Raw genomic sequence first — 27,539 nt, forward strand, 5'->3', positions numbered from 1 at the left:
CTGACAAAATGTATCAGTTTTGGCAACAATACTTATGATTACCTTAAGCAAGACTTTGAATCAAGACCTGAGCCTAAAACCCAGATTCACAGCTTACTAGCCATGTATGCTTGGGAAACCAATTTAAGTCATCTAATTGTAACTCCCTTCACTTATAAAATGAGGAAACACTTATCATGATTTTGTAAGGATAAAATGAATTATCAAGCTGCACACTGCCTAAAGCATAATCAATGCTCAAAAAGTACTAGCTAAGAAAGAACGGTCTTTTCAATGAATCATGCTGTGGCAATTGGTTACTATTGGTTACTTCACACCACAAACAACAATTAACTTCAGATGGATTGTAGAACTACATGGGAATGGTAAACAATAAAGCTTTTAGAACAAAACACTGGGTAACAGCTTCACGAAGTTGGAGTAACCAACACTTTCTTAAACAGGGAATGAGAGAGCTAACCATAAAAGAAAAATCTGATAAACTTGGCTATATTAAAATTAAAATTCTGATGATCAAAAGACATCATTAATAAACTAAAAAGAAAAGGCACTAATAAGGATATTTGCAATGTATGTATCTGAAAAAAGAATATATAAGTAACTCCTACAATCAATAACGTAAAGTCAACCACTCAAGAAAATGGAAAATAACTTGAAAAGGCACTTCATAAAAGAGGATTACCCAATGACCAAAGACATGAAAAGCTCAACTTCATTAGCCATCAGGGAAATGAGGATTCTGTACTGTCCAAACTCACCAGTATAGCTAAAATAAACAGGCAAACAATGCCAGGTGTGTGTGAGAATTTTGGACAAAAGGAACTCACACACACTCATGGAGGAGAGTAATTTGTATAACCACTTTGGAAACCTCCTTGGCCATCGGTATTGACCAAGCCGAGTCCATCCCATGAAATAGGCAAGTTTTCTTGAGCAGTCAGGGATTTTAGGTCCAGAAACGAAGGTGGATATCCAATGGTATTTCTTATACAGCTGTCCCATAAGAAATAACAAAAGAATTCAAAACATGTTCTTCATCTCTGAGTTTTTATGCTATCGCCACAATGCCAAGATTCCTATCAAGCCACATGTAGTGCTACCAAAACACTATAAAGGCAGTTTAATATTGGTAAGGGTGAGGCAAAGACAAACGAGGAAACAATATGATAAATAAAAAGAGAAAAACTAAGAAACAGAAAGATTAGACTCAATTTACCTGTGTTTGGAAAATTATAAAAATATAAGGGTTAGAGTTATGTCTAGAGGAAACTAAAATAAAATCAAATAGACCATTTCCTTTGTTCTATATAAGGCCAATGAGAAACCATGAAATTGGGAACGCACAGAGAGGTTTCGGTTATAAAATGACCAGTTGTTGCTCTGGTTGTCACAACAAAGTTCCATGGGCTGAGTGGCACTGGAACCCTGGGGTGGGGGGCCTGGGGTGGGGCTGGGACCCCTCGCTCCTCAGGGGTGACCTTAGCAGCCGAGATATCCCTCCTGATTTTTATCTGCCACATGTGGCTTTGGGGCCAGCCCCTTTCCGCACCTCCTCCCCTCCTGCTAGTCTTGGTGTGGCCTCTTCTTTCTATCTTTAATTGTAGGACTTCTATTCAGCAGGTTTCAGGTGGTTCTGAATGATGGTTGTTCTGTAGTTTAATTGCATTTTTGATGTGGTTGTGAGAGGCTACAAGCACTGCATTTCCAGGAGCCTGGAAATGTTTTAATTCTGTCATCACCACTGCCAGCAGCAATAGTCATAGCCAGTCATTGCTTAAGGGCACAACCCCAGCCAGAGCTGAGATCAGCTTCTCATCTCTCAAGGTGCTGCATTAGGGCAATTCCGCGAGAGGCCTTCCCAGATGCTCCGGAGCTCGCTCCCTCCCTCACCACTGTGCCCTCAGGACACCCTGCACACATCTTCATTTGTAGCCTTGGGTCTCACATACAGGCCTGCACACCTGTCTTCCCTTCTGAGAGAATAAATCCCCTGTTTCTGCAACTTCAGACTCTGGCACTGGGTTAGACACGAAACAAATATTAAAAAAAATCCTGGATAACTAATGAGTGGACAGGAGAACAAAGAAGACAGAAGATGTAAAAAGAGAGAGTATAAAAAAAAATCCAGAGGGACTGTTATGGCTTATTCTTTTTTATTCATACCAAATGGGAAAGAATTTCCTATAAATGCTTGAAATCCCTGATTATCATATGGGGATGTGTGGAAAGGACCTTTTAGGTCAGGTTCTTTCCCCAAGGGGCCGGTGGGGGCACTTACCACAGCACCGCTGGGTTTTTCTCGGGGTAGCTGCAGGTTCCAGCCACTACCCAGCCCCCCGCCCCCAGCCCCAGCTCCCACCAGAAGTCATCCTGGCGATCATTCTGTTAGAAGGAATTGGAGCGACTTTTCACTTGGGAGAACATAATAAAAATCAGTTCTTCACTGCTAAATTAGGATGGACAACCCTTCTCTTGGGAAGAAAAGCAATAACTGATCATGATAATGAGATTGTGCGACAAACTTTGAAACTGCTTATACCACATTTATACAGAACAGTATTTGCTTACACTTCAGATACAGCCGTCGATTTATGGCTCAGAGCCACAGAGCAGGTAATAAGTATAACAATTTACTGAAACCATTTTATTACTTTAAAAAAAATACTCTTTGACTGTTCAATTCATATTAAACTATAGTATTCAAAATATTCCACTTTGGATTTTCAAAATCAATTCCGGCAGGATTTAGCCCATAACACAATAATTCATTTTTGAAAGTAAATATCACCACTGATGCAGTGTGCTCTCAAAAATTGTGTTCCAGGCACGATATTTGATTTTTAGTCCGTATCTTTGAAACTGGCTTTACTAGGTCTCCTAAAGTGCATTTCCAAAAGTAATGAAATGTTTTAAAAGATCAAACTCAGTATTTAATTTTAAATTTAAACAGAACAAAAATTTTAAATTTATATAAAGAAAACATGAAAGTTGGAGAAAAGGATTTTTTTATAGTATATCATTTTCTGTATGTTGAGACAGTTTTGTATTTTTCTCTCTAACTTCCTATATTGTAATCAAGAGGTTAATAATTACCTATCTTTCAGGGATTTTATAAATATTATAATTTATAAAACAACACAGCGTTAGTGTTAGTAAAAAGTTATTTAAATATTTAGGGCAGTCTACTGATACAATTAAAATTAAAATTCAGAATACATATCATTTAGTTGGATACTCGACTGTTAAGTGAAAACACTGTGTAATGATGCTAATTATTTCATGGCAAGTTATAAAATATATCAGTTATCGTAGGGGAAAAAAGAACCCTATATACAAGAGGAGAGCACGGTGAAATGAAACCAAATGGGATTGGTGGTGTGCTCTTTTTACTCAGTGACAGTATGCTTGTCAACGCCGAGTTCAGGCTCTTTGTTGATTTCTGGAGCAGAGTCAGAATGACACCTTCACCTCCCTCCGACCCCATCCCTCGCAGGATCACACTACGGACAACCCCTGCCCCAACTGCACCCCCACTCCCATTTCCAAAGCTGTGTATATCGCTAACTATGCTCTCTAGATTCACCCCAGACCTCTAAATTGTCTAACCACATCTGCTTTGCTCTTAGTTTCCACATGCGAAACTGGATTTGTTAGGCACATTGGGGCCACAGCAATTTCAGCCAGAAAAAAGTTGAGTCATAGAGGCGTCTTAAGGAAAACAAGATGAGTTTGGTGACTGAGGTGTTCACCTATGAGGGGACTTTTCAAAAATTTCAGTCCAGGGGTGCTTTGCTTTCAGAGAACTCAAATGTAGAAAATTCAAAATAAGTTATCTATTCTTTCAAAATTAATTTATCGGGAAAGTGATATTTGACCTGAAGATAGATACATGAACCTTACCCTGGAAGTACACAGCCTAGAGAAGCATTCTTAAAATCTTTTTCCTGCTGCAGCACTAAGCTATCCTTGTCATTTATTCATTCTATCTATCTATCTATCTATCTATCTATCTATCTATCTATCTATCTATCTATCTATCTATCATCTATCTATCATCTATCTATCATCACCTATCTATCTCTATCTATCATCTATCTATATCTATCGTCTATCTATCATCTATCATCTATCTATCTATCTATCATCTATCTATCATCTATCTATCATCTATCTATCATCTATCTATCTATCTATCTATCTATCTATCTATCTATCATCTATCATCTATCTATCTATCTATCATCTATCTATCTATCTATCATCAATCATCTATCTATCTATCTATCTATCTATCTATCTATCTATCTATCTATCTATCATCTATCTATCTATCATCTATCTATCATCTATCTATCATCTATCAATCTATCTATCTATCTATCTATCTATCTATCTATCTATCTATCTAATCTATCTATCATCTATCTATCTATCTATCTATCTATCTATCTATCTATCTATCTATCATCTATCTATCTATCTATCTATCATCTGTCTATCTACCTATCTATCTATCATCCATCCATCCATCCATCCATCCATCCATCCATCCATCCATCATCTATCATAAACCACTGTGGAAGAATACTTTGATCTCATAAAATTTACTTCACCCCAAGAAAGATAATTGAAAAGATAAAAATAAACATAAATGGAAGTTCTAATATATTTTCCCTTAATATATCACCTTATATAACCCTTGAGGTATGAGCAACCCCTTTGGAGATCACTGCTCCAAAGGACACAAAGACGTGTAAACAGATAATATAAGAAGGCAAGGCTTGAAGCAACTAATCCACTGGGAGAATTGGCAGGCTCTGCAGAGGGAGTAGAATTATAAACTGGCTCTCTGGACAATAAACAGGATACCAAACAGATAACGCAGGAGGTGATGTGTGTGTGTGTGCATCATGACAAGTGGGTGCTTTATGACACTAGGGTATTTACTATTTATTCACTTATTTATTTAATGTCATTGAACCCTTTATTCCATTAAAATCCCATGTGAAAGCCCAACATGTAATAGAAATGAAAGCAAAATGAAAGCTCTGGTTGAAATGAGAAGTGGCGTCTGGAGAGAGTATCTCCTCAATAGTGAGAGGGCTCTGGGGGACTCAGAACTCGAGAGTATGGTCTGAAAAGCCACTATTTTAGACAAGTGATGTCCTTAAATAATAAATTTCTCTTTTATATTCTTAAACATTTTGAAGAATATAAATTATGATTTAAATTTTGCGAAAATTATATTGAATCAAGTTATATATTTTGAATATATGTGCCTTTTAGGGCACATGAGATACCAGTATAAACGCCAAGCTTCAGCTTGTCTGCCACCTTCCACTAGAAGCTGAGACTTCTAAACAGAGGACATATACTGAAAGTAGAGATTTACAATTTAGAGATATACAATTTAGAAGTGCTTCTGGCGTGGTAAAGTATTTTTCCTCTTTTCAAAAATATAAGAGTAATAACTAGATTTCACAAGAATCTATTCATTTAACAAACATTTATTGAATGCCTGGTCTGTACCAGACACTGTGTTGGATACCGTGAATAAATTTGAAAACTCATTTTTGTGAGTAGAAGGAAGCAGACGAATATAGTAGACAAATGCTTTATATGTGGCATATAAAACACACACACATATCAAACTTAACATGTTATTGCCAAAATAACAATAATACCACAAACCACTATGAAATTATATTCTATACATGGACTCTATGTATACTATATATTGCTATATATTGTATTTTATATATACATACTATTGGACAATTTTTGCTGTTTTATATAAAATGGGGTATCAACATTTAGTATAGGCTATTTCATATACCAGAATTTCTTTGATTAATAGCGTATAGCAGTTTTTTATTGCCTGTTCCAACATCCTTTGCTCATTGTATTAGGAAGTTCATTTTTAACTGTCATAGATTTGAAAAGCTCTCTCTTTAAGATTATTAACCCTCTTTCTTTCAAATGTGTTGTAAATCCTATTTTTCCTAGTTTATCATTTGCCTTTTTATATGACTAAGGCATTATATGATTTAGAGATCTTAATTTTTAGATAGTTGTTAAAAAATGTGTGTGTGTGTATCTGTGTATGTGTGTTGTATGTGACTGTGTTAATCTCCTAGTTGGATTTATAAGAGCAGTGACACGCATTAAAGGGGTGATCCAAGGAAAGAATGGCTGGGTTTTCCCCAGAATCCATGGGTGTTCTCTGAAGGGAATAATAAATAGCCTGACTGATAGCATGACTGGACATTCATGCTGGTAGATTAAGAGGAGAAGGTGGGCGAGCCCATCCCCCTGGGGAACAGGCTGAGCCTCAGCGCTCCTACTTCACCACAGTGCAGAATGCTACGGTGAGGCATCGACTCTAAGACTGTTATTTGGATGGAGCATTAGCAGGAAAAATTTGGCAAAAAATGTTTTTCTTGCTTTCTTTTTATTATCAAAATGTTAACACAAACTGGGACTTAGATATGGAACTAGTGGGGAAGGGAAAGAAGGTTCCATGGCTTGACTGGATTGGAGGCCAACTGGCCTGCCTCCAACTTTGTCCTGCAGAGACTTTACAGTACTTGGTGGAAAAGCATTATAAAAGCATTAAGAAAGTGTCCCTTTGCCTGATTCCGTTTGCTGTGCTCACTCTTCCACAGAGACCTCAACAGGCATGGAGGGAGGGTGGGAGAACTGCAGCTTTGATGGGACAGAACTGGGTAATTCCGCCTCCTGTTTCTGGTAAGCCCTACTTATGATGGCACTTTGTACTGGGTAAAACATCAACACAAGGGGCATGTAGCATTCCCTTCCACCAACATGGGAAGAGTGTAAACAAAGCCCGGAACCCTGAGACAGTGGTCCAGCCTCTGGACTCAAGGCCGCGCATATACAGAGCCTTTGTGCTAGTTACAAATGCTGCTCCTGTGGAAAGGCACATTTTTAGAAAGATTCCCCCTCGGGGCTGACAAAGTAAAGGAAAGGCACACAATTTAGGTGGATGAATTAGAAAAAGGTGCTCCTTCCTTGGAGCTAATTCAGCCCTGGGTCAGGGCCCACAGCTTGGGAAACAATGTAGGTGAGCTTTCAGTTCCCATCCACCCCACAGTACACACACTTCAGAATCCTACCTGGAGATCTGCATCAGTCTTCATTTAAAAAAATCCATCCCTCACTTAGGGGACTGTAACCGTCCTGTTATTTCTGTTCTATGTATATGTCCTTACAATCCACATTCTATAGGCTGCCGGTTGGCCTTTTTAAGTGCAAATTTGATAACACTCCGTTTCCCTGCCTCTTCTTTGACTATAGTAGTAGTTCTCAAAACTATCAATTAGACCCAACATTCTTTTTTAACAAATGTTGTGGCCAGTTGTTTATAAAAAATATTCTCCTTTCTGTACCCACACACCCTTTTAAAATGACTTTGCAGCTTCTACCAAAAGATGGAGTTCACTTTCCCATCCTTTGAATCTGGGAGTCTGTGGGAGTTGTTTTAGTAAATGGAATACAGAAGAAGTGACTGACAGGTCCAAACTCGGCTTGCATGGCTGAGACCCGTCTCTGCCATGTGACCTCCTGTGGTTGAACATATTATAGTATGTTACAGTTTCCTGCATTAGGATAGTCTATTTATAGGCTCCTATTACAAAAACCGAGCTCTTTGCAATCAGGGACCATCTTGGTATTCCTAGAAGCCAGAAGTGGACGTGATATAGAAATGCAATATATTACAGTGTGCAAAAAAACAAATGTTCTATCATCTTAGGAGAAGTGTTAAGGAACTGCACAATATTAATGATTGTATATATAAGTATGTAAAATGTGAAGTTAGCTTACTGGAGTAGTGTCAAGTGGGAGGGGCAGTCAAATGGCAAAAGTGTAGAAACATAAAAATCTTTTACTAAGTCAAAAAGCCTGAAATTAATATTAATGTATCTATTTATTATAACTAGATGGATGTCTTATGATTTGGTTTAGCTTTAAATTATTTTGCTACAAATAATTTTGAAATAATAATTTTGTGAACACTGGCATCTGAAGTAACATTTGTTGCTTATGTGACTAAAAAGTTTATTTGAAGGTTGAGGGCAGAGTTGGGTGCTCAGAGTGGCTTTATTGAAATCAAATCTCTTGGGTAATCAACATAACAATTATACTAATCACTTTCCTACCAGAAAAATTGAGGATGTGTGGGCTTTCCCGTGACCACATGGTGAGTCAGGGGAACAGGGAACCAAATTCGTGATTTCCAGTCCCAGACCATCATTTCATTATTCAAGACCTACATCTACCACTCATGGGAGGTTAGCCCAAAGCTCACAAACTAGGTCAGTGGATGAAGTGTTTCAATTTACAGGATGAAATGATGGGCATGGACCTGGTAAATGGTACTTGCAATTATTTTCTTAATTATCACTGCAGGGTAATTTCCGCAGACAGGGCGCATACTCTGGGAAGATTTTCCCCCTTCACACGAAGGGGTAGGGCAATGAGGTCTCCCAGGTTTGCTCTAAGGTGCTGCGGAGTATCTGAGATCCCTAAAGACGGCGCTTCATGATCTTATGTAGTTTACAACTCCTTCACGACAACCAAAAGAAATGGCGAATTTGGAAAAGACAACCAATTAAAGTGGGTGTTTGGTCGTGTGGACAAAAACAAGCTTTTTTGGCTGCACCTTTCACTTTTCAATTTGTGGTTTTAGTCTTGTACACACACCATGAAAGAGGGTTTTTCCTGCTGTTTGTGTCCCGTAAGAGAATATAATGTAAAAATGTGTTTTTCCCTCTTACTTTTCTTCCCACGTACTCGATGGGTGTGAGAAACTATTCTCTTCTGGCTTCAGATAACACGTTGTCTGTTACCGTCGAGTTTCAGTGAAACAGAACCCGCGAACACATTTCACTGATTTTTAAGGAAACAGGGATGTGAGTGTCTGAGAAGGAGAAAACACACACACACAAAACCCTACACAACAGGTACGAAACCAAACCAGGACTCAATCTCACAGCTAGCGAACACAAAGAATAAAACTGAAGAACAAAATTGGGCGTCATGGGAAGAAAAACGAAAGAGAGGCGGCAAAAGTACAGACGGAGTAACTGTGGGCGACGGGGGCAGGAAAGGTGAGCTCCGGGAAAGACGGCGGCGAGAGGGGGCCCAGGGAGCCATGCAAGGGGCCGGGGAAGACGAAGGGTTTCCTCCCCACCCTTCTTTCTTGTCTCGTTACTTTTCCCCTCAGCATCACATCCCTACTTCCCAGCGGTGAAAGGCAGAGAAGACAGGACTCCTCACTTCAAAGCTGGGTCCACTTTAAACGCTCCTTCTCCGACAGCTTAGCACCTGAACCTAGTCCCAGGGACGGTGTCCTGAATTCTGATCTCTGTGATCAGATGGATTTTCTTCCCTTGAAAACACGTATGTCAGCAACTGTTCGGTTTCAGCACTTTTGGCAATGCTGATTTCATATCCCCAAGTGCCCCCTAGTGACAAGGCCCAATTTAAAAACCTTTCACAGTAATTTTGTTCTGAATGTTGCCTTTTCCTTGTACAAACGTGGCCGTCTCAGGGGCAAGCGTCTGACTTATTATCAATTTGTTTTCATTAGTCGCAGAAGAAAGTTGAGTGGGTCTAGGACACCATAGGAGTGAGTTACTGTTCTTACTTATAAATTAATTTATAATTGCAAAAATCTGTAGTTCCCTATTGAGCAGGCTTCCTTCGGTTACACTATTACAAAACAAACTGTCTGGGCATGTGATCAGACATATCCCTTCCTCTGTGAAGCTGTAGCTAGGCTCAGGTTCCTCACGTATTTTTCATCCACCTTGTGAAAGAATATAACAGTAGCACACCCATGAAGAAAAATGTATCTCTCTACAGTTCCTTTCAGTTATAATTTCTCCTGATCACTTCTCATATCCCTACAAATTCAGCACAGTAGCTAAGAGAAAAAAATGTTGCAATCGTAAAAATTTAGGCTTAAATACTAGTTTAGTAATGTTTTGTGGGATTTGGGGCATGCTATGTCATTTCATTAAACATCAGTTTTATATCTTTAAAATGGGAATATTTTTATATCTGTTGTGGGGATTAAATAAGTGTCAAGTTCTTAGCAACACGTCCGAATAATGTAAGGATTAATAAAAGATACTTGTTACGATGAACAGCCTAATATTTTATATGTATCCCTGTGTCTTCTCTCTTGAAAAATATTTGGTAGAAACAATCGAAATACTCAGGAGCAGAGTCACAGTGACCTTTAAATAGACTGCGCCCCGGGTTTACTTCTAACTGTGCTATTTTTAGATTCTGTTTAGAACCTAAGTGCTCAAGCGCTTAACTGGAACACTCAACAAACCCAGTTCTGTTGTACCATGTCGAACAAATTATCTGAAAAAAAGAAAAAGGCAAATGGGAGATATTCAAATTTTTCTTTGTATATTCCCTTTATATAATGACAGATTCTGAAGTTTATCACTCTCATTTTATTGATGAGGAAACTAAGGCACAAGAGGATTATATCGATTTGTCCAAAGGGCGAAGGGACAGCTCTCCAGGGGAGGTATCAGCATCTCCTGGAGGAACTGATTTTCCCAGATACACACCCCAGGCTCCTCCAGGGACAGGAGGCCTTTAAGAAGAGAAGAGCTCTGCCTTTGCAGCCCCAAAGCCACTATTATTGATGGAAGCATGTTGAATTCTTTTGCTACTTCTGGGATGAGAACACGGTTAGAGACCACTGAGTTAGTCACTGATCTTCAATAAGAATCTAGGTCAATTATGCTTACACTCATTTATATTTCTATAGCTGCGCAAGAAAAATGGCTTCTAGTTCTTATATATTCAGAACTTTTAGCTTCAAATATTTCTGGTTTTCCTCACTTCCCCTCTCGGTACTGCTCTCGTCCTATTTTCACCACCTATTTACAGACCTACTTAAAAGAAAAGCTGATTAGCATGAAGTTAAAAAGGATCAGCTTGCAACTGGAATTTTTTCCCTGATATAATCAGAGTAACAGAAAGACTTGCAGTGCCCTGAAGAGAAAGAGGTTAGCTGCTCTAGGCTTTATTAAATTTTCATATTTATTCTTTGGCCAGGATCAAAAGTTCATTGATGAATCTATTTACAGAGATCTCTGAAAATGACGTCCCAGGCACAGGGAGGGTATGTTATATTCATAAAAGTCAACCTATTTCAATGAATTTGGGGCAAGTACTTTCATTGTTCTGAAAACTTCTGGCTATTCCTGGATTGTGAACTGAGTTTAAAATAGTATCCCTGCCACATACATTTTTATTGCAATTCTGTTTAGCCTGTTTTATCACAATTTGTATTCACTTGATTTCAGGTACAGATGAAACATCCAGACATCCTCTCTATCCTCACGGCGCCCTAGCGTGCCACCTATATAGCTGTAATGACTGTTTCTAAAAACTATGTCCCAGCTCCAGCTGCAGATCTGTTCTTTTGTACTAAGATGTGTTGCCTCTTCCCCTTTCTAGATTCAAATGATTTACGTGACTGCTTCTCAGTCAATTTTAGAAATTACTTCTGTTTAACCTGTCACATAAAATAGGTGCACAGAGTGGTCTAATCCCACGGATTAGGACCAAGTCAGACCGGCAAGGCCACACTGTCTGAGTAGCCTCCGGAATGGTAAACGGGACACGGTAAATAAGCAGGACTCCTGAGTTGGTGAACTTGCCAGGACAATATCCAGCACAGCCTGAAAGGCAGAAAGACAGCACAGTATGTTTTCAAAGCGTCAGTTCTCATTCTGTGTGTGTGTGGTGTGCACGCATGTGCATTCCCATTCATTCCATGGAGCTCACCCCAACTTCTTAAGATTCCAAATCTCACACACACAACCTCACCCTTGCATCAGTCTCCTTAGTGGAGAAAATCTAATTTTAGTCCCTTGCACCAAAATGTGAACTGTTGACAGTAATTAAGTCATGAAATGCCTACCTCCCGTTAAAGAGTACTTCAGGCATCAGAGAATGGGTGGGGGAAGCGCAGAGTTTGGCAAAAGGAGGTTTAGAGTTGTGAGTTCATGAAAGAGATTTTTTGTATCATTATTTATTAATTACTGTATTATTTTTCCCTATGAACAACTGTAAACCTACCTTTGCCTCACCCTGTATATTAATGAATGTGAGCCTCTCTCAAAAAGATGTGTAGTCTTCCTTCCTCTAAGTTTGACCTTGCCTTCGAGAGATGATGGAACCTTGGCAGATTTAAATTACTTTTCTTGGACATTACTCTTCAATAGCTGGCTATTCCTTTGATTTAATCATACACTGATACCTCCCTTGATTTTACCAAAAGATGGTGCTAATTAAAAAAGAAAACTATTTATATAATTTTATTTATTAAACACATAATGCTTGCCATATAAGTGATATTCCATAAATTACGGCTAGATGAATGAATGAATGAATGAACGGATGATTTTTTGGCTACGTGCAACCAATTGTGTGTATATATTTTGTGTTCAGCCTCTTTGATCAAAACACAGTATTCTAGAGGTCAGAGCTTAGGTTTTAGGCCCATGCAGGCCAGTTTGCTTTGCTCTGTGATCACTGGATGTACTTCTGCCCACGCTGTCTTGTACATGTATCTTGTTAAATGCAGAAGGGGTAACACAAACGGGTGTGGACAGATGGAAGAACCCATCATTATAAAATCTAACTCAGGATAATACAACTTTACATTTATGTATTTGGGGTGTTAATAATCTCATAAGACCAGGATAATCAGAAGCAGAAATATTAAAATTCAGTCTTGGTTACTGAGATATACTTCCAGCTACTTCTAACTAAAACATGTTTAAAATAGAACTTAAAGAAGTAGAAAATGAATGAGGCCAAAGTTCACATTTATAATATTGAACACAGATTTCTCAATCTGTATCACATTCTGGGAAAGGGAAAACACGGGCCAAAGGAACTCATGAAGGGCACCCCCCGTAGAGAGAGGCAGCCCGGTGCAGTGTAGGTTACGAGCCGTGGCACTGACTCCTGAAAGCCACTGCATATCTAAACAAACGCAGCTACAGTCCTTTGATATTCACCGTGAGAGTAGAGCAATGTACTATTTGGTCGCTCTGTTGAAAGGGTATCATCAAGTACTTAAAAAACACACGTATCTTCTGAAATACAACTTCTGAAGTTCTTTCACATTATTGAATTGTGAAAAAGCATTCTCTCGTTTCCTTTATGTTTCCCCCTTCCCTTCTTTATGCCTTTGAGAAAAACAAATCCATGGTAACTTACTTTGGGTGGCATCAGAAATACACACTTAGTACCATAAGCCTTGGAGGTGAAACCAGAAAGCACAGGCTCTAAATTAAACCAGCAAAAGCAACAATGCAATACTTTCATTGCTTTTACTTACATCACCCTTTAAACTCAAATTTTTGTGCAGGCTTGTCTGTCTTAGATGTTGTAGATATTTCTGTGGTAGTCAGGATTTTTACTTAAATGTAATCATATCATATTCAGTAATCAATTTCACTTGTAACAAATCTGGAGACATACTTCGTTTCTTTCTATATGAAATAAATTTATAATCACAAAATGATGCTTGACAGCTAAAAGCAGAACAAAGCATCCTTGGCTTTTAGCTCTGGGATTTAAGTGATGTCACCTTTCATAGTCTATAATGCTTTTCTCACTCCAATTGTCCTCTTTCAGACTATTATTATTACAAGCAACACAGGGAGGAAGAAGTCCCTCTCTCCTCGTGCACTTGATTAATATAAGTTCTTGACCATGTATAAACATTACATGACTGGAAGTAATTGTGACGGTCATTCAATACAAACATTCTCTTACAATCCCCGGCAGTGACCCTATGTTCCTCCAGTACAGAGACAGGGCATGTGGAATGGTAGGAGGGTGGGGTTTGGGGTCCCACAGCCTCAGGTTTGTATGCCAACTCCACACCTACTACCTGTGTGGCTGAAGACAAGAAATGCAATTCCTCTGAACTTTGGGTGTCTCATCTATAACACATCCATTCACTGAAATAACCCTGTTCTCAATGTGGCATGCAAGCAGCACTCTTAGAAACACCTTTAAAACATGAATCTTTAAACACGTCTCTACACGTATTACAGAATGGTCAACACATCCATAAAACAAAACAAAGCAAAACCAAACCAAATCAAACCCCACATCTCCTAATACATCATCCTCTTATAGTGGAACTGAGGCTTGGAGAGGTTAAACAACTTGCCCAAGGACCCACAATGGGCCAGGACCTGAGCCCAGTTCTATCAGATTCCAGAGTCTAAAGGCTTGTAATGACCAAAGGAAGGAAGCCAGGATCAAGCACAAAGCCATAGGAGATAGGTTGATGGTGGGGGAAAGCATGAAATAGACTTAAACGTTTTCTATCTTTCACCCATGTGTACTTATCTGTAATCAAGCAATTAATCCAGAAGTAGGTGGCTATTAAGCATCTGATGTGGAAGGGCAGGGAATGGTGCAAGAGTTTATGGTATAGCACACTTAAACTCTGTCATTTATGAAATGAAAAACTATGGTTGAACTAGTAAGGACTTTAATGACACATGCAATGTATCCAATGGCAACAAGTGGTGCTTATAATTGCTCACTTCATGAATTTGTGCAGTGTATAACACTTGTCAAGTCTGTACAACAGCGAAGTTTCAGAGGATGTTTCAGGTGCTGAATCTGTTGTTCATTTCAGAGCTCTTTAACATACAATATGAGTATATTTATGAATTATTAGGTTGTTTAATCTTGTAATATTGAGTCAGTAGTTGAAAATGTAAACATGCTTTTATAACTTGATTACTTATTGGGCATGAAAAAAATTCACAAAAATAAATAAGAAAGCCACAGCTTGAGCTTTAAGCCCTGAGTATATGACATGAAATTTAAATACATCTAAAAGTATCTGAGCATATTTAACTCATCTAACATTACCAAAGATTCAACTCAAAAAAGGACTCCATGGTTTAAAAATATTAGCAAAGAGCCTTACTCAAGGTACTGCACAATTAATATCATTATTCTGAACTATCCTAGTTACTTCTCTCTTTTGTATATTAGTAGCACATGTTGTTTGGTATTTAACATATATACATTTATTATAATCACCGAAGACAAAAAATTTCACCTTAAATTTACAGTTACCCAGATGATTTGCTTATTCCTTGAAAATTAATCTCCTACCATGGTGCTTTTCAAATAACAGACATGTAGTAAATGTTAACTAATTTGCATTTAATATATTGGTTGTCAACTCTTGCTTTTATGTAAAAATGGGTCAGGCACACCCTTGGTAATATCAATCCCGTTGAAAAGTTGATGAAATAAAAATTTTAAGTTTAACTGTGTTCATAAAATTAAAAAGCTATGATTGTGGTAAGTATCACATAAAATATGAGTGAAAAAATATTAAATAATAAGATCCAAGAGCTGTTCTACCATGCCATCATTCACAAGCCTGCAAAAACATGTGCATTTCATTAAAGTCAATGGAGTGTACCAGTTCATCTTGGCATTACATTCATAATCAAAATGTTTCAGTTTAACTTAACACACACAAAACCTGATTTAAAAGTCAAATGAGGAAATTAGCTCTATGGTCCAATCCCACAGTGATATCAACTAGCCAAATCTAGCCTTGGGAAGTATAGAAAATATTGGCTACAATACATGGCAAACTTTTTCAAGAATTACAGATCTGTTAAAAATAATGTTTCTGCAACCAACTCAACAAAAACATATTTAATGTCATAAAAGAGCCCTCAAACTACTCTATTATAAAACAACCAAACTTATCTATGGATTTGCTTCTTGATTTCAAAAGCAGTGAATCGAGAACAGCGATTGATTGAAAAATATTTTCTGCATACACATTATAAAGACCAGGGGGAAGCTTTCCCTGTTTTCAATCTTAGATTTCTCAATTGCATAACACATTCTAGGCAGGCTCTTGATCTTTATTTCTGTGATGTTCTTCTTTCTCCCTGTTCTAATTTTCCTCAGCCTCATCATCTGACTCCTGGTCTTCTCCCTACTTCTTCAGTATGTCCATCAGCACACTCAGCTTAGGTGAGTTCTAACTCCAAGTCTCCCTGTATCTCTCTTTTTCATTTAAAAAATGTATCAATCCTCATCATGTCACCAAGGACTCTATCCTTCATCTCGTTTATCTCTGTATTTAGGCCTTTGACTCCCTTCTATGAAGTTAGTTATTCATTAATATGTTTCCATTTCAGCTTCTCCCCCAAGCCAGGTTTTACTTATTGTTATTTGCATACATCCAACTTGCCCCTAAAGCTTAAAAAAAAAAAAAAAAAAAAAAAAAAGTGTTACAATTTCTTGACATTTTGCTAAGACATTTTTGTAACTATTGCATTCTGGCTCTTCTGCAAGGTCACCATCCTCGCATTTTATGCCCAGTATTTAGTCACCCTGACATCTTTCTTTCAAAGGGTTCCAGTCTCCTCAGTATGGGGGAAACATACTTTTTATTTTCCAAAGTTTAAATGGTCACAAGAGAAGGAGTAGTGTGTATGTCCAAATAGGCACCGTGCAATGTTCCCTGAGAGGTGAGGGGAATGCTTATCTGAGGAGGAAGGGCTAATACTTACGGGACTGGGGTAGGGACACAGAGGCAGGGAGAGGATGCTGACTCTGGCCCTGCACCCAGCTCACTTGTCTGCCTCTCTTGAAGACTCTGTGGGGAGTGATATGCGCTAACATAGTTGGTCCACACTTCCTAGTGACCAGAAATAACTTCAAGTCACAGAGTCATGTAGGGGATCTTATACCCCAGGAGACTAGGTTGGTCTTGAAAATTAATCAGCAAACCTGACCAATTGATAGAGGTTTCTGCACAGAATTCTTGGTTTCATGCCTCCTTCCCCTTTACCACTCTGTGTAATTTACGTGAACTCTTTTAAACTCTCTAGTTGATTACCTGCTATTAGTTTCTCTCCATTCCCTCCACATTACCTACCCAAGAATGATCTGATTGGTGTACACGAGATCTCTTGTCCCTTACGTGGTCCGATCCTAAGTCCTGGACATCATTTCAAGACTTTTCCTCAGCCTCATCATCTGACTCCTGGTCTTCTCCCTACTTCTTCAGTATGTCCATCAGCACACTCAGCTTAGGTGAGTTCTAACTCCAAATCCACCTGGCCAGAGTTCCCCTCTCTGCTTCATATTTCTATGGACCTCTTACCTTGAGAATCCTGTTCGATAAATACCAGTGAGTGACCAGGTCATCCCAGGCCAAGTGCTATCAGTCAGCATTGGTAATTATAAGGTACTCCTCAGGGACTCTAAAACAAAAGTATTAATTAATATCCCTTATTCTAGCTATAAACACCTCAGGCTTATTGTGAGGAGTGTGGCCTCCACTTTAAGCTCATGGAAGATGACAGTCTTCAACAACTTAACTCTGGACTGTGGCCAACAAGGCCTCACAGTCATTTTGCCGCTATCTCTCTCTCCTACCTCACCTTACCCTGTCTCTCCCCACTGCTCTGTACCCTACCCCCCTGGCCTGGATCACGCAGGCTCTTACCTGCCTAAGGCTTTCACCTGCGCAGCTCCTCCTGAGCAGACTGCTCTTCCCCTGCTTGCTACAGGGCTGTGTTCCTCTCTAACCGTCTCCGATTCGATGCCCCCTGCTCAGACAGGCCACCCTAAAAGAGGTCTTCCCTGTTACTGTCTTGCACAGTGCCTTGTAATATTCTGGAGAGCATTGAACAAAATCTAAAACAACATTTTTGTTTACTTGACTGATTCTCCTCATTTAGATAGTAAGCCCCTAGAGGTTGGTACCTGGTCTGCTGGTTCACCACTGCACGTCCAGTACCTTACCACACAGTATGAATCAATACATATTAATCAAAGGAATAAATACTATCAGGGCTTTCCTTGGCTCTTGGTGATGTTAAAGCATCACTTTAGTAAGGTGATCAGAATGTTCTACACACATACATTGCATATATTGAAGATATTAAAATTTTATATATTTAAATCAATATATACAGCAAATGATATGACTAGGGAGGTCTGATCATTTGCTGTCATCCTTTTGCTGTAAAGATGCGGACAAAGAATAGACATAGCATGGTCTGGCCCCCTGGAATTGAAGTCACTGCTCGAGGACAGTGACTAACGCTATAGTCGCTGGTACTACAAAGATCATTGTCTAAAGTCGTTATCGCCCATAGGACATTCACGCCTCACAGTGAGCCTTCTTAGTTCTTCAATCCTGACAGTTCTAAAAATATCTGAATTTGTTTTCTGTTTCTCAGAAAAAGGAGACTAAGTCAAGGAGACCCTTGAAAACTAACAAGTAATCACAAACTTACAAAACTGCAGACACAGCTCTGTTGCAGTCACTGTAAACATGCCTCTTGGTCTGTCTACAAACTGCCCTTATGATTATCCCCAATTTAAAATGTTGTGACCACCACTTTTTGAGTAATAGCAGGGTATCTTCACAGCCTGAGGGCACACCAAGATTTCTTAGGACATTCAAAAGCATTAACCGTGAAAAAGAAAAGTAATTTATTGTTCTTGATCAAAATTTAAAATGTATACTCATCAAAAAGAACTTTGAATAAAATTAATAGGCAAAGCACAAACTGGGAAAGTACTTACAATCCATATATCGACAAAGGACTTGTAAGGCAGAATATACGATGAACTCATACCATCAACAAGTGACCAGAAAAAATGAGAAAGATCTTGAGCCTGACATCTCACCAAAGAAGATGCACAAATGGGCAACAGCACATAAAAAAGGGTGATCAACGTCATCGGCCATCGGAGACGTGCCAATTAAAGCCACAAGAGATCCCATTTCATACCCACTGTTGGTAAAGATAAGGCGCATCTGGAACGTCCAACACTGCTGGTGAACTGTTGTGCGGTTTCTTATAAAGTTAAACATTTGCCTTATGATCTGGAATTCCACCCCGTGGTCTTCATTCCAACAAGAATGAAAATACACGTTCACAAACAGACTTGTTCAAGGATTTTCAGAGGTGTTTTTGTTTTGTTTTGTTATATATCGTTATTGATTTCAGAGAGACGACAGGAGAGGGAGAGAGATGGAAACATCAATGATGAGAGAGTCACTGATTGAGCCCGCAACCCGGGCATGTGCCCTGACAGGGAATCGAACCCCGATCGCCTGGATCCCAGGTTGACGCTCAACCGCTGAGCCACGCCCGGCCGGGCTCAGAGCATTCTTATTCATATTAGTCCCAAACCAGAAGCAACTGAAATGTCAAAAATAGGATAAATAATTTGTAGTTTAGCTGCACAATGGAATACTACCAACAATAAAAGAGGAATAAACTGCAGACACATGAAACAATCTCCAAGATGTGTTACGGCAAGTGGGCAGTGAGTCTACGGAGTGTATGCTGTATGATTCCACTCAGATGAAGTCCAAGAAAAGACCAAACTAGCCTATGGTGACAGAATCAAGAAAGTGGCTGCCCGGGTGGCAGGAAGGAGATGAGTCGGGAGGGAGGTGGTGGGGACTGGAACTGGCTGGAATTGGAATTGATGGACAGGGCCTCAGGGAAATGCTGAGGGTACGAGATTCAGTATTTGACTTTGGGTGCCATCATTCAGGGCATCTACAATTGTCAAAACTCACCGGACTGAACACAAGATTTATGCATTTTACTGTATAGAAATTGCACCTCAATTCTAAATATTGAGATTCTATTATTTTAAAGAAACTTGAACACATTATTCAGAATATCTTCCTACTTTCTAGGTTTAAGAAACATTAAAAAAAAATCTGGTTCTATTGAATTTAACATACCTGGTTTACAATGTATGATGACAGCAGTTTCATTAGGTTAGACCTCAATTCATTGTGAAGTTCTAAAACATAAGGAATTATAAAAAAAAAGAAAGAAAAAGAAAAAAAAAATCCAAAACAACCCCTCCTGCTCTGAATCAGGATTTTTCACAGATGAGTGTCATTACCACCATACACCAGCAAGGGGAGTAGTTACACTTTGAGAAGAATTCCATCTTCATCACCATTGAATTATTCTACAGGGCACTTTAATGAGACCAAAAATTGACTTTTGGGTATAGCCACAATGGAAATGACTGATCATTTTAATGCAAGAAAAAAAGATTGGAAACTTTGACCCTCCAGATTACTCCGCACCTCAGTGAGAAGGGAAGAAACACTTGCGGATCAGTTTATTAAAATACTACGTTCATGTAATTCAGGTACCAGGGAAATATTTAAAAGAACAGCTAAATTAACTGCGAGGTGCCACTTTTTCTTTGTTAATTATTGCCATACAAGAAGGATGTGCGCCCCTTTCCCCCAAACAATGAAAAGATCTCAACAAATCCACAAATTATTTTCATGGCTGTGGGAATAACAGCTTCAGTTTGTGCATAATTTGCAAGCTATCTGGATACTGGAGTCTGTGAGCGTAGGTAAGGCTAGCAAAGAGTAGCCTTTTATTTTATCCTACAGTGTGAGGGCTTTTCAGCTGAGATTGTTAGGCCATGAATCTAAAGCTTTATGCTGCATTTTTTTATATCACCATGTCCATCAATTCCTATAAGATTTGTAAGGCTTAATTCTCACATAAGCTCAGGAAGGCTGTAGAAAAGTCTCTAACTATCCTTCCCTACCAGCTTTGGTAATCCTAGATTTACAGAAAAGCATGTTCTGCCTGTCGATGGGATGCATATCTCTAGGTATGAGCAAGGACAAGCTGCCAGCTAGGGATACTTACAGTGACACACTTAGGTCTGACTTCCCCCCTTTCCACTCTTACCTTAATAATAACCCTGACCTTTGATTCTAACACTATATCACCTTCTTCTCAATTCTCCTCCTTCCCCAGAGAAGCTGAGCGCAGAGGACTCAACATTGTGAGCGCTGGAAAATGCCCTGAGCCATGCCCGGCCAGGGGCCGGAGTCCCCACTACAGGAGCCACATCTCTGACCCCTTCAGAGCTCATGAACAGGAGACGTGCCTCCTTCTCTTGGAGCTGGATGAGCACAGGACACTGGGTGCACTTACCCGATAGTATTTTCCAGGAACTGTGCTGAGAAGAACACACCTACAAAATGCAGAGCTCTAGGGTGTGAGCATAGGTTGTGTGACTGACTGGACATGAGCACGTGAAGCTGTGGCCAGGAGCATCTCTTTCTTTAAAATCACACCCCGCTGCAGCTTTTCCACAAAGGCGGCCCCTCCACCCCGGGAGAGAGCATGCTATCAATCCGTAAGAAGGTATCACCCCTGAATGTGTGCACCCTTTTGCTGGGACCTAGACCGCACCCAAAGATTTTCCTCATGAAAATCCCAGGAACATTTCTCAGTTCATTGACTCTAAGAGATGATTTTCATTTATTTCCACTCATGAAATAGAAGGAAAGCACTTTTTTTCAGTCTGTAAATAATGTTTCAAATATTTTTTCAGACCCAAGGAAGTAGAGGATCCAGAGTAAAAAGATTCAAGTTTTAGACGCTGCCTTGAACATTTTAACAAGATCCTCAAGTCTGTGATGTTACAATCTGAACTGTATTCTCGCTGGCCAGGACTCATGGGCTTATTCCATATTAAACAAGGGAGTTTTAAAGAACAATGAAAAAAATATGCAGATGAAATGTCTCTGTACACAGACTCCTGATTTTGAGTTTGCCACTGGATGGACATGAGTCTTGTGTTCTTCCACCTAAGTGGGAAATAAACCAAAAGACTATCTCTCAAGGGTTACTAAAACCTATGAGATATATAAAGGGTAGAGAGGAGTTGTAAAGAGCCTGGGAATGGGAGATCTGCTAATTGAAGAAGGAAACAGAAGTATAGTTATGGCTAAGGAAATAAAATGGATAAAGGATGTTTGTGTTTGCTTTTAATGAACGGTGAGTTGCTCCCTCCAGCAGATCTAGAAGGGAGTCTGCATGCAAACAGGTGGGAGTAAAATGGTATTGTAGACGGCACTGTGGTCTGGCTGGCATGACCCAAGCGACGGGAGCAGTCAGGAATGGGCTGATGTGCACTCAGGGCAGCCAAGGAGAACACCCAGCGGAAGCCCAATCAGGAGAAGCGTCACAGGGTGTTTTCCACTCGGGGAAGGCAGAGATGGGGTGACCCTCGGCATGGCTCCTGCCATGCAGGGAAGGGCCATGTGTGGGGAGTCAGGATGTTATACGTTCTGGAACAATCTACACATCTGCGAACTATCAGAGCTTACTGAAAGAAAAGTACAGGCAACAAGGTGCTTAGAGGTGAATTCTGTGTGATCCCTGTTGATATTCAGAGACGAGTGGGCTTTGGAAGCCGAGCCTGAGCAGAAAGAAAAAAAAAAAGCTCTGGGGTTTCCCAACCTCTAATGAGCCTGCAGTTTATATTTCCACAGAAACCTAAAATTTTGGCTGAGTTTCACAGGGTCTTCCCAATGTTTCAAATATTATTCATGGAAGATGCTTACATTCATTATCTTCAAAGATCTTGGAAAGTAGCTAGCCCCTTGAATATGCTTAATGAATAATTACTGAATGAATGAATCGAGCATGTTCCCAAGTGAGGAGTGTATCTTACATCAGTTAAAACAGGAGTCAGTAATGTGTAAGATATAGCCGACATTCTCTTTATTACAGCCATTTGGCAAATTGAGAACATGCTCTAGGAATCGGAATCTCCCTCTGAGGTGAGTGTAGTAACTATAAAGAAAGATCTTGGCAGCTCTCTCCTGGGGCCCACCGGGCTTACTAAGCATTTTAAGAGGACACGACATTATCCTAGTGGCTGGTGAGATAACCCACTTCTCGGTGTGCGAGAGGAGGTGTGGTCCTGCCTATCGCAGCCAGTGAATTCTGTACTGAGGTCTAGAGCTGGTGCTGATGGAATGAGAAACAAGTCAGGCTTGCAGCCTGGCTCCTTTCTAGTTGGTTCAAATTTCAGTTTTCTATTCCAGAGGAGGCAGAAAACTTTTTGCTGCCTCATGTGCTAGGGAAGGACTAAAACTCAAGTAGAAAAAGGAGGCTGGGTATAGGCTGGGCTGGGCATTGTGAGCCAAGGGTGGAAGGGCAGGCAAGGGTCTGGGTCTCTGAGCAGCAGCCTGTGGCTGGAACTTAACAAACCTCGGAGATGTTCGGCAACTCGACTCACTTATTTGATAATGAAAAGAGCTGTAGGATCACAGGACCCTGAATAGAAAAGGCAGTATTCTGCCAACCTAGTGGAGCACCAGGCCTCCAAGCTTCTGCGATCTGCACTGATCAATCTTTTCAATTGTTCCCTCAGTGACATAGTACTTGCTCTGACCTTGCCCAACTCCAGGTCCATCACATCATCAAGTTTTGCTGCTCTGGAGCTCACAGGTATGACTGCACATGCAAAATCATAGTTTTGGAATGGGCCCTTAATTCTGCTTAAACACATTTTTACATGTCCCTCCTTGTTTTCACTCCTTATTTTGATTTTTTTCCCTCCCTCCTCAAGACAAACTCCTGTTCAAATGATAATCATCTAGTGGCTCCCATCTGTAGAGCACCTTTATGTGAATATGTTGGACATGCTTTACCTTTAATAATCCTAATTTCTCATAAGTATTGTTATCCCAGAATGCTTTACAGTTTAGAACATGCTTTCACATACATTATATAGTCCTTCAACCTAAGAATTAAAAGTAATTATTGACTCAATTTTACAGATGATAACACTGAAATATAGACAAGTTATGTGATATCATTCATGGGCAGATGAGCTGGGATTCAAACTTGTGTCCTCCCAGTCTACATCCCATGCATATCCAACAGTATAGTGTAAAGAAAACTGAAGCTCTCAGACATAAACTCCTTCAAATTTCTCTATATCCACCTTTAAATCTATCCTTTTTTTTAACCCCTCCTCTCTTCTATATCAGGGAGCTGATTCTATTCTGTGTTCCTAAAAGTTCTCTCAACTGTTCAAGAGAGAAATATCTATTCCCATTTCAACTGTGTACAGATGACTTTCGAATAAATCATTCTCTGGGCTCTAAGGAAGGGCATATCTACATAGTAATATACCTTTATATATACCAAATAGAGCTCCCCCACCCCCTCAGTTCTCTACAACTAATTAAGTCAGTTTTTTGTCAGTGATTCATGTACTTCCATATCTCCACACTTTTGCTCATACTGATTTGCAACTTTGTTCTTCTGTTCTCTACTTGTAGAAACTGTATTTATCCTTTAAGAATGAGCTCAAATGTTATACTTGTAATGAATATTTCCCCAATTCTTCCAGTCAGGTTTAATGATGTATTCTCTATGTTCCCGAAGCACTTTGTGTATAAGAATAACACATCACTTATCACATGAAAATATTATTTGTCTTCATCTCTGTTTCAATTTATGGGTTGTCAGCACAATAAAGACGAGAATTTTATTTATCTCCACATACCCTGAAGCAATAAACATAGCCCTTGAGTGTTTGTTGAATGAATGAATGAACTAATGAATGGTGATTCAGTTACTGCTCCAATTTTACAATATGCCCAAGGAGGGCATGATCTGATTTGGGGTTATTTTTTTTCTCATCGTAAATCTTCACTATCATCCTGGGAATTTATCTTGCCTGCTTTGTGAACATATTGAGTTTTAAATTTAAAAAAATTATCTACTGTATGAAAATCACAGAAAAATAAAGGGAATGATACATAAGTTTTCTTTCCTTGTAAAAGTAAATACACTATGTCATCTAGGTGATCAATTTACAGATAGGCATCCCAAAATATTAAAATTTGTATTTGTAAATTAAAACTATAAGATAATCAGAATTGATTTTCTATTAGTAAATCCTTATGTTCAGATACAACACAAAAGTAAACTTCATTAGATTAGAATAATAAGTTTGGGAGGTAGGAAAAAAAAGCTAGCCTGAATTATGGAAGTCAGAATTTATTGAAAGCAATGCAGTTTTATTACTTTCAGTACTATGATCTGCCAATAAAGTCTGTCTAAGGAGACATCTACTTAATGACATGGATCCTTATTTTATAGCTGAATCTTTTTGCCTAAAGACCATATGCTACAGCCATGAAAACAATTATTCTTTTTAAATCAGTCACAGGTATTGCCTTTATTTATCTTATCAAATCCATTCCTTGCACCCAATTCAAAGGTAAATTTCATGATAGCCTCGGTCAAATGGTCAAAAATTGTGTATTAGAATATCTTAGTAAGGTTTTATTGTATTCTTAGAGAAAGACATTTCTGGAAAATAAAGTCCAATGTCTCAGGGAAGTGTTAAATACTTTTAAAGAAAACCAGGAAAAATGCAAACTCTTTCAAATAACAGGAATATTAATTATTCATTAAGCTAGATATAATTGAAATCTATCTTTAAAGTCTTTGGTTTCCTCTGTAAATTTCATGAAGTCAAGGATCATGGTTTGCTCCCTTCTCTCCCACACCCTCCAAGACTTACACCCCAACAATGCCACCGAGGCTGTGCCTGCTGGTAACAGTTATCATCATAAGAGCAGTGTTTAAAAGGGACACTATGGAGTTTTCAAATATTGTAGTTGTTGCTCTGCTTATCTATAACTATCCAAGACTCAAACATTACAGGGAGTTTACTCACTGATTCTGGGTACAGGCTGCAAGTAATTTACTGGCCCCCATCCTGGAAAAGAAGAGAAAGAAATTCATATATTAGCATCACATGCAAAGGAATTAAACAAAAAAACAACTTTGTACATAAAGATACCACAGAGCCTCTAATATTTTATTTCTAGCACAGAAAATCATCGGGAGGTTTTTGGTAGAATATGGCATCCCCTGTGGGTTAATGAAGGGGTGATGGCTTGGTGTCACTTATTAGGAAACTGGGCATTATCTTCAAATTTAGCCACAGGAAAGACTGAGCTTTCTGCCTGTTTCCTCTGCGCCAGAGAAAGGAGCCGGGTACTAGTGAGGCAGGTGGAGTTGCAGACTGTCCATCGCTGGACTCTGTGAAATGCTCTCCATAACGTATCAGTGTGCTGATAGACAATTATAGCTTCCTCTCGGAATCTTTGAGTACTTGTGATAGATCTTGGGGTAAAATTGGTACTCGGGATAGATATGCCATGTGCATCTCTTGGCACTGAGTATCCAGTGGCCCTGCTGCTTGATATCTTAGTGTATGAAGCCTGAAAGAGTAAATGAATTGAAACCTACCATAAAAGCAATAGGCTCTTTGAGGGAAGTTATCCCAAGAATATTGAAATCATCCAGAACTAATGGTAGTTTATTCTGCAGTGAAGAGCTCTAAGACTGAAATCTTGGGGTTTGGTTTTCCTTGAACCAATAATTTTTCATCCTGATAATCAAGAAGACCCTCTTTCTAGTGGATGAAGTTGCTAAATATTGCACAGTGTATTTCCTCTTTTTTAGTCATCTGTGGTAGAGGAGAGCCTGAGCTCATTCTGAGAACAACCCTAGGGAACTGCAAGGTGGTAATTATATGACTCTTTAGCCTTTTGCTTTTTAGATTACAAAGTTCCAATTCTTCTCTTAAATAAAAATTATAAATATATAACTTACATTAATATTATATACTGTATACTATACCACATATTTCATATAACATATAATCTTAATATAAATATATTTTGCATGCTAAACTATAGATTAATATATTATATACATATATATGTAAATTTTGCTTTCTGTATGCTATCTTGTTTTTTTAAATATCTCTTTCAAGTATGCTCACTAAAAACTTGAACAAGTGCTCAAAAATGATAAGGCTTAAGTAATGGTAGGATTAATTCTCTGTCCTGCTATCCTGCTCTACTTAAACAACTTACTACCCATGCAACTCATTTATAATATTGCTTTTCTAACCCTAATCGAGACAATAATCCTGAAAAGCAATTGGCACTTGCTTTTTAAATCAATCTTTCACTAAATTTCATTTGTGTTCAAATATGCCAGTTTATACTTATGTCAATTAAATATTATTTTTATCTTGAGAATGATTTTAAAAACATATCCAAGGGTATTTTGAATTGTATTGTCATGAGTTTCCTGGTATAAGGTTTTAGCAGCTCCCCTTGGTTTAGTAATTTCTGCATTTCGAATGAAGGTATTTATAAGTTATTTGTCTAGTTCATCCATAAGTTATGAGTCCTACAGTATAACTGATCCCCATGGGTTGGAACTTGATAGGTAATCCACTGCTTCAACCCACTCTGATGTAATTGCAACTCTATAGCTACTTGTCCACCCATGTAACAGTAGCATGATTAAGGTCACACTTTCATGGCTTCGTGATAAGAACACTGTTTAGGCTAGAATCCAAAATCTCCCTCCATACAAAACTGATTTTATCCAGCGCAGTCTCATTGTTTATGTAATCTGACACATAACCATGGAAGGAAATTAAATTCATGTGGAAAAAATATTCAAAAAGTCAAATGCAGCTGCTTCCTTATCTCTTAGGATATTCTGGTAAGTGGCTTATTGATTGCATGTAGAATTATTCTAATCAGGTAT

The 27,539-nt window shown here is 38.9% G+C and overlaps 1 protein-coding gene across 2 annotated transcripts in view; it reads right to left on the reverse strand.

Moving 5' to 3' along the window:
- Positions 1–27,539, reverse strand: part of CHST9 (carbohydrate sulfotransferase 9) — a 188,724-nt gene that overhangs the window by 50,462 nt on the left and 110,723 nt on the right. For both annotated transcript variants that reach the window (XM_087819023.1, XM_087819024.1), the window contains one exon: positions 25,642–25,683. In XM_087819023.1, the coding sequence (XP_087675149.1) occupies positions 25,642–25,683 (42 nt within the window). The remainder of the gene's footprint in view (positions 1–25,641; positions 25,684–27,539) is intronic.

Source organism: Miniopterus natalensis, chromosome 7 (assembly GCF_054644295.1).
Source record: "Miniopterus natalensis isolate mMinNat1 chromosome 7, mMinNat1.hap1, whole genome shotgun sequence".
Classification (NCBI taxonomy): domain Eukaryota; kingdom Metazoa; phylum Chordata; class Mammalia; order Chiroptera; family Miniopteridae; genus Miniopterus; species Miniopterus natalensis.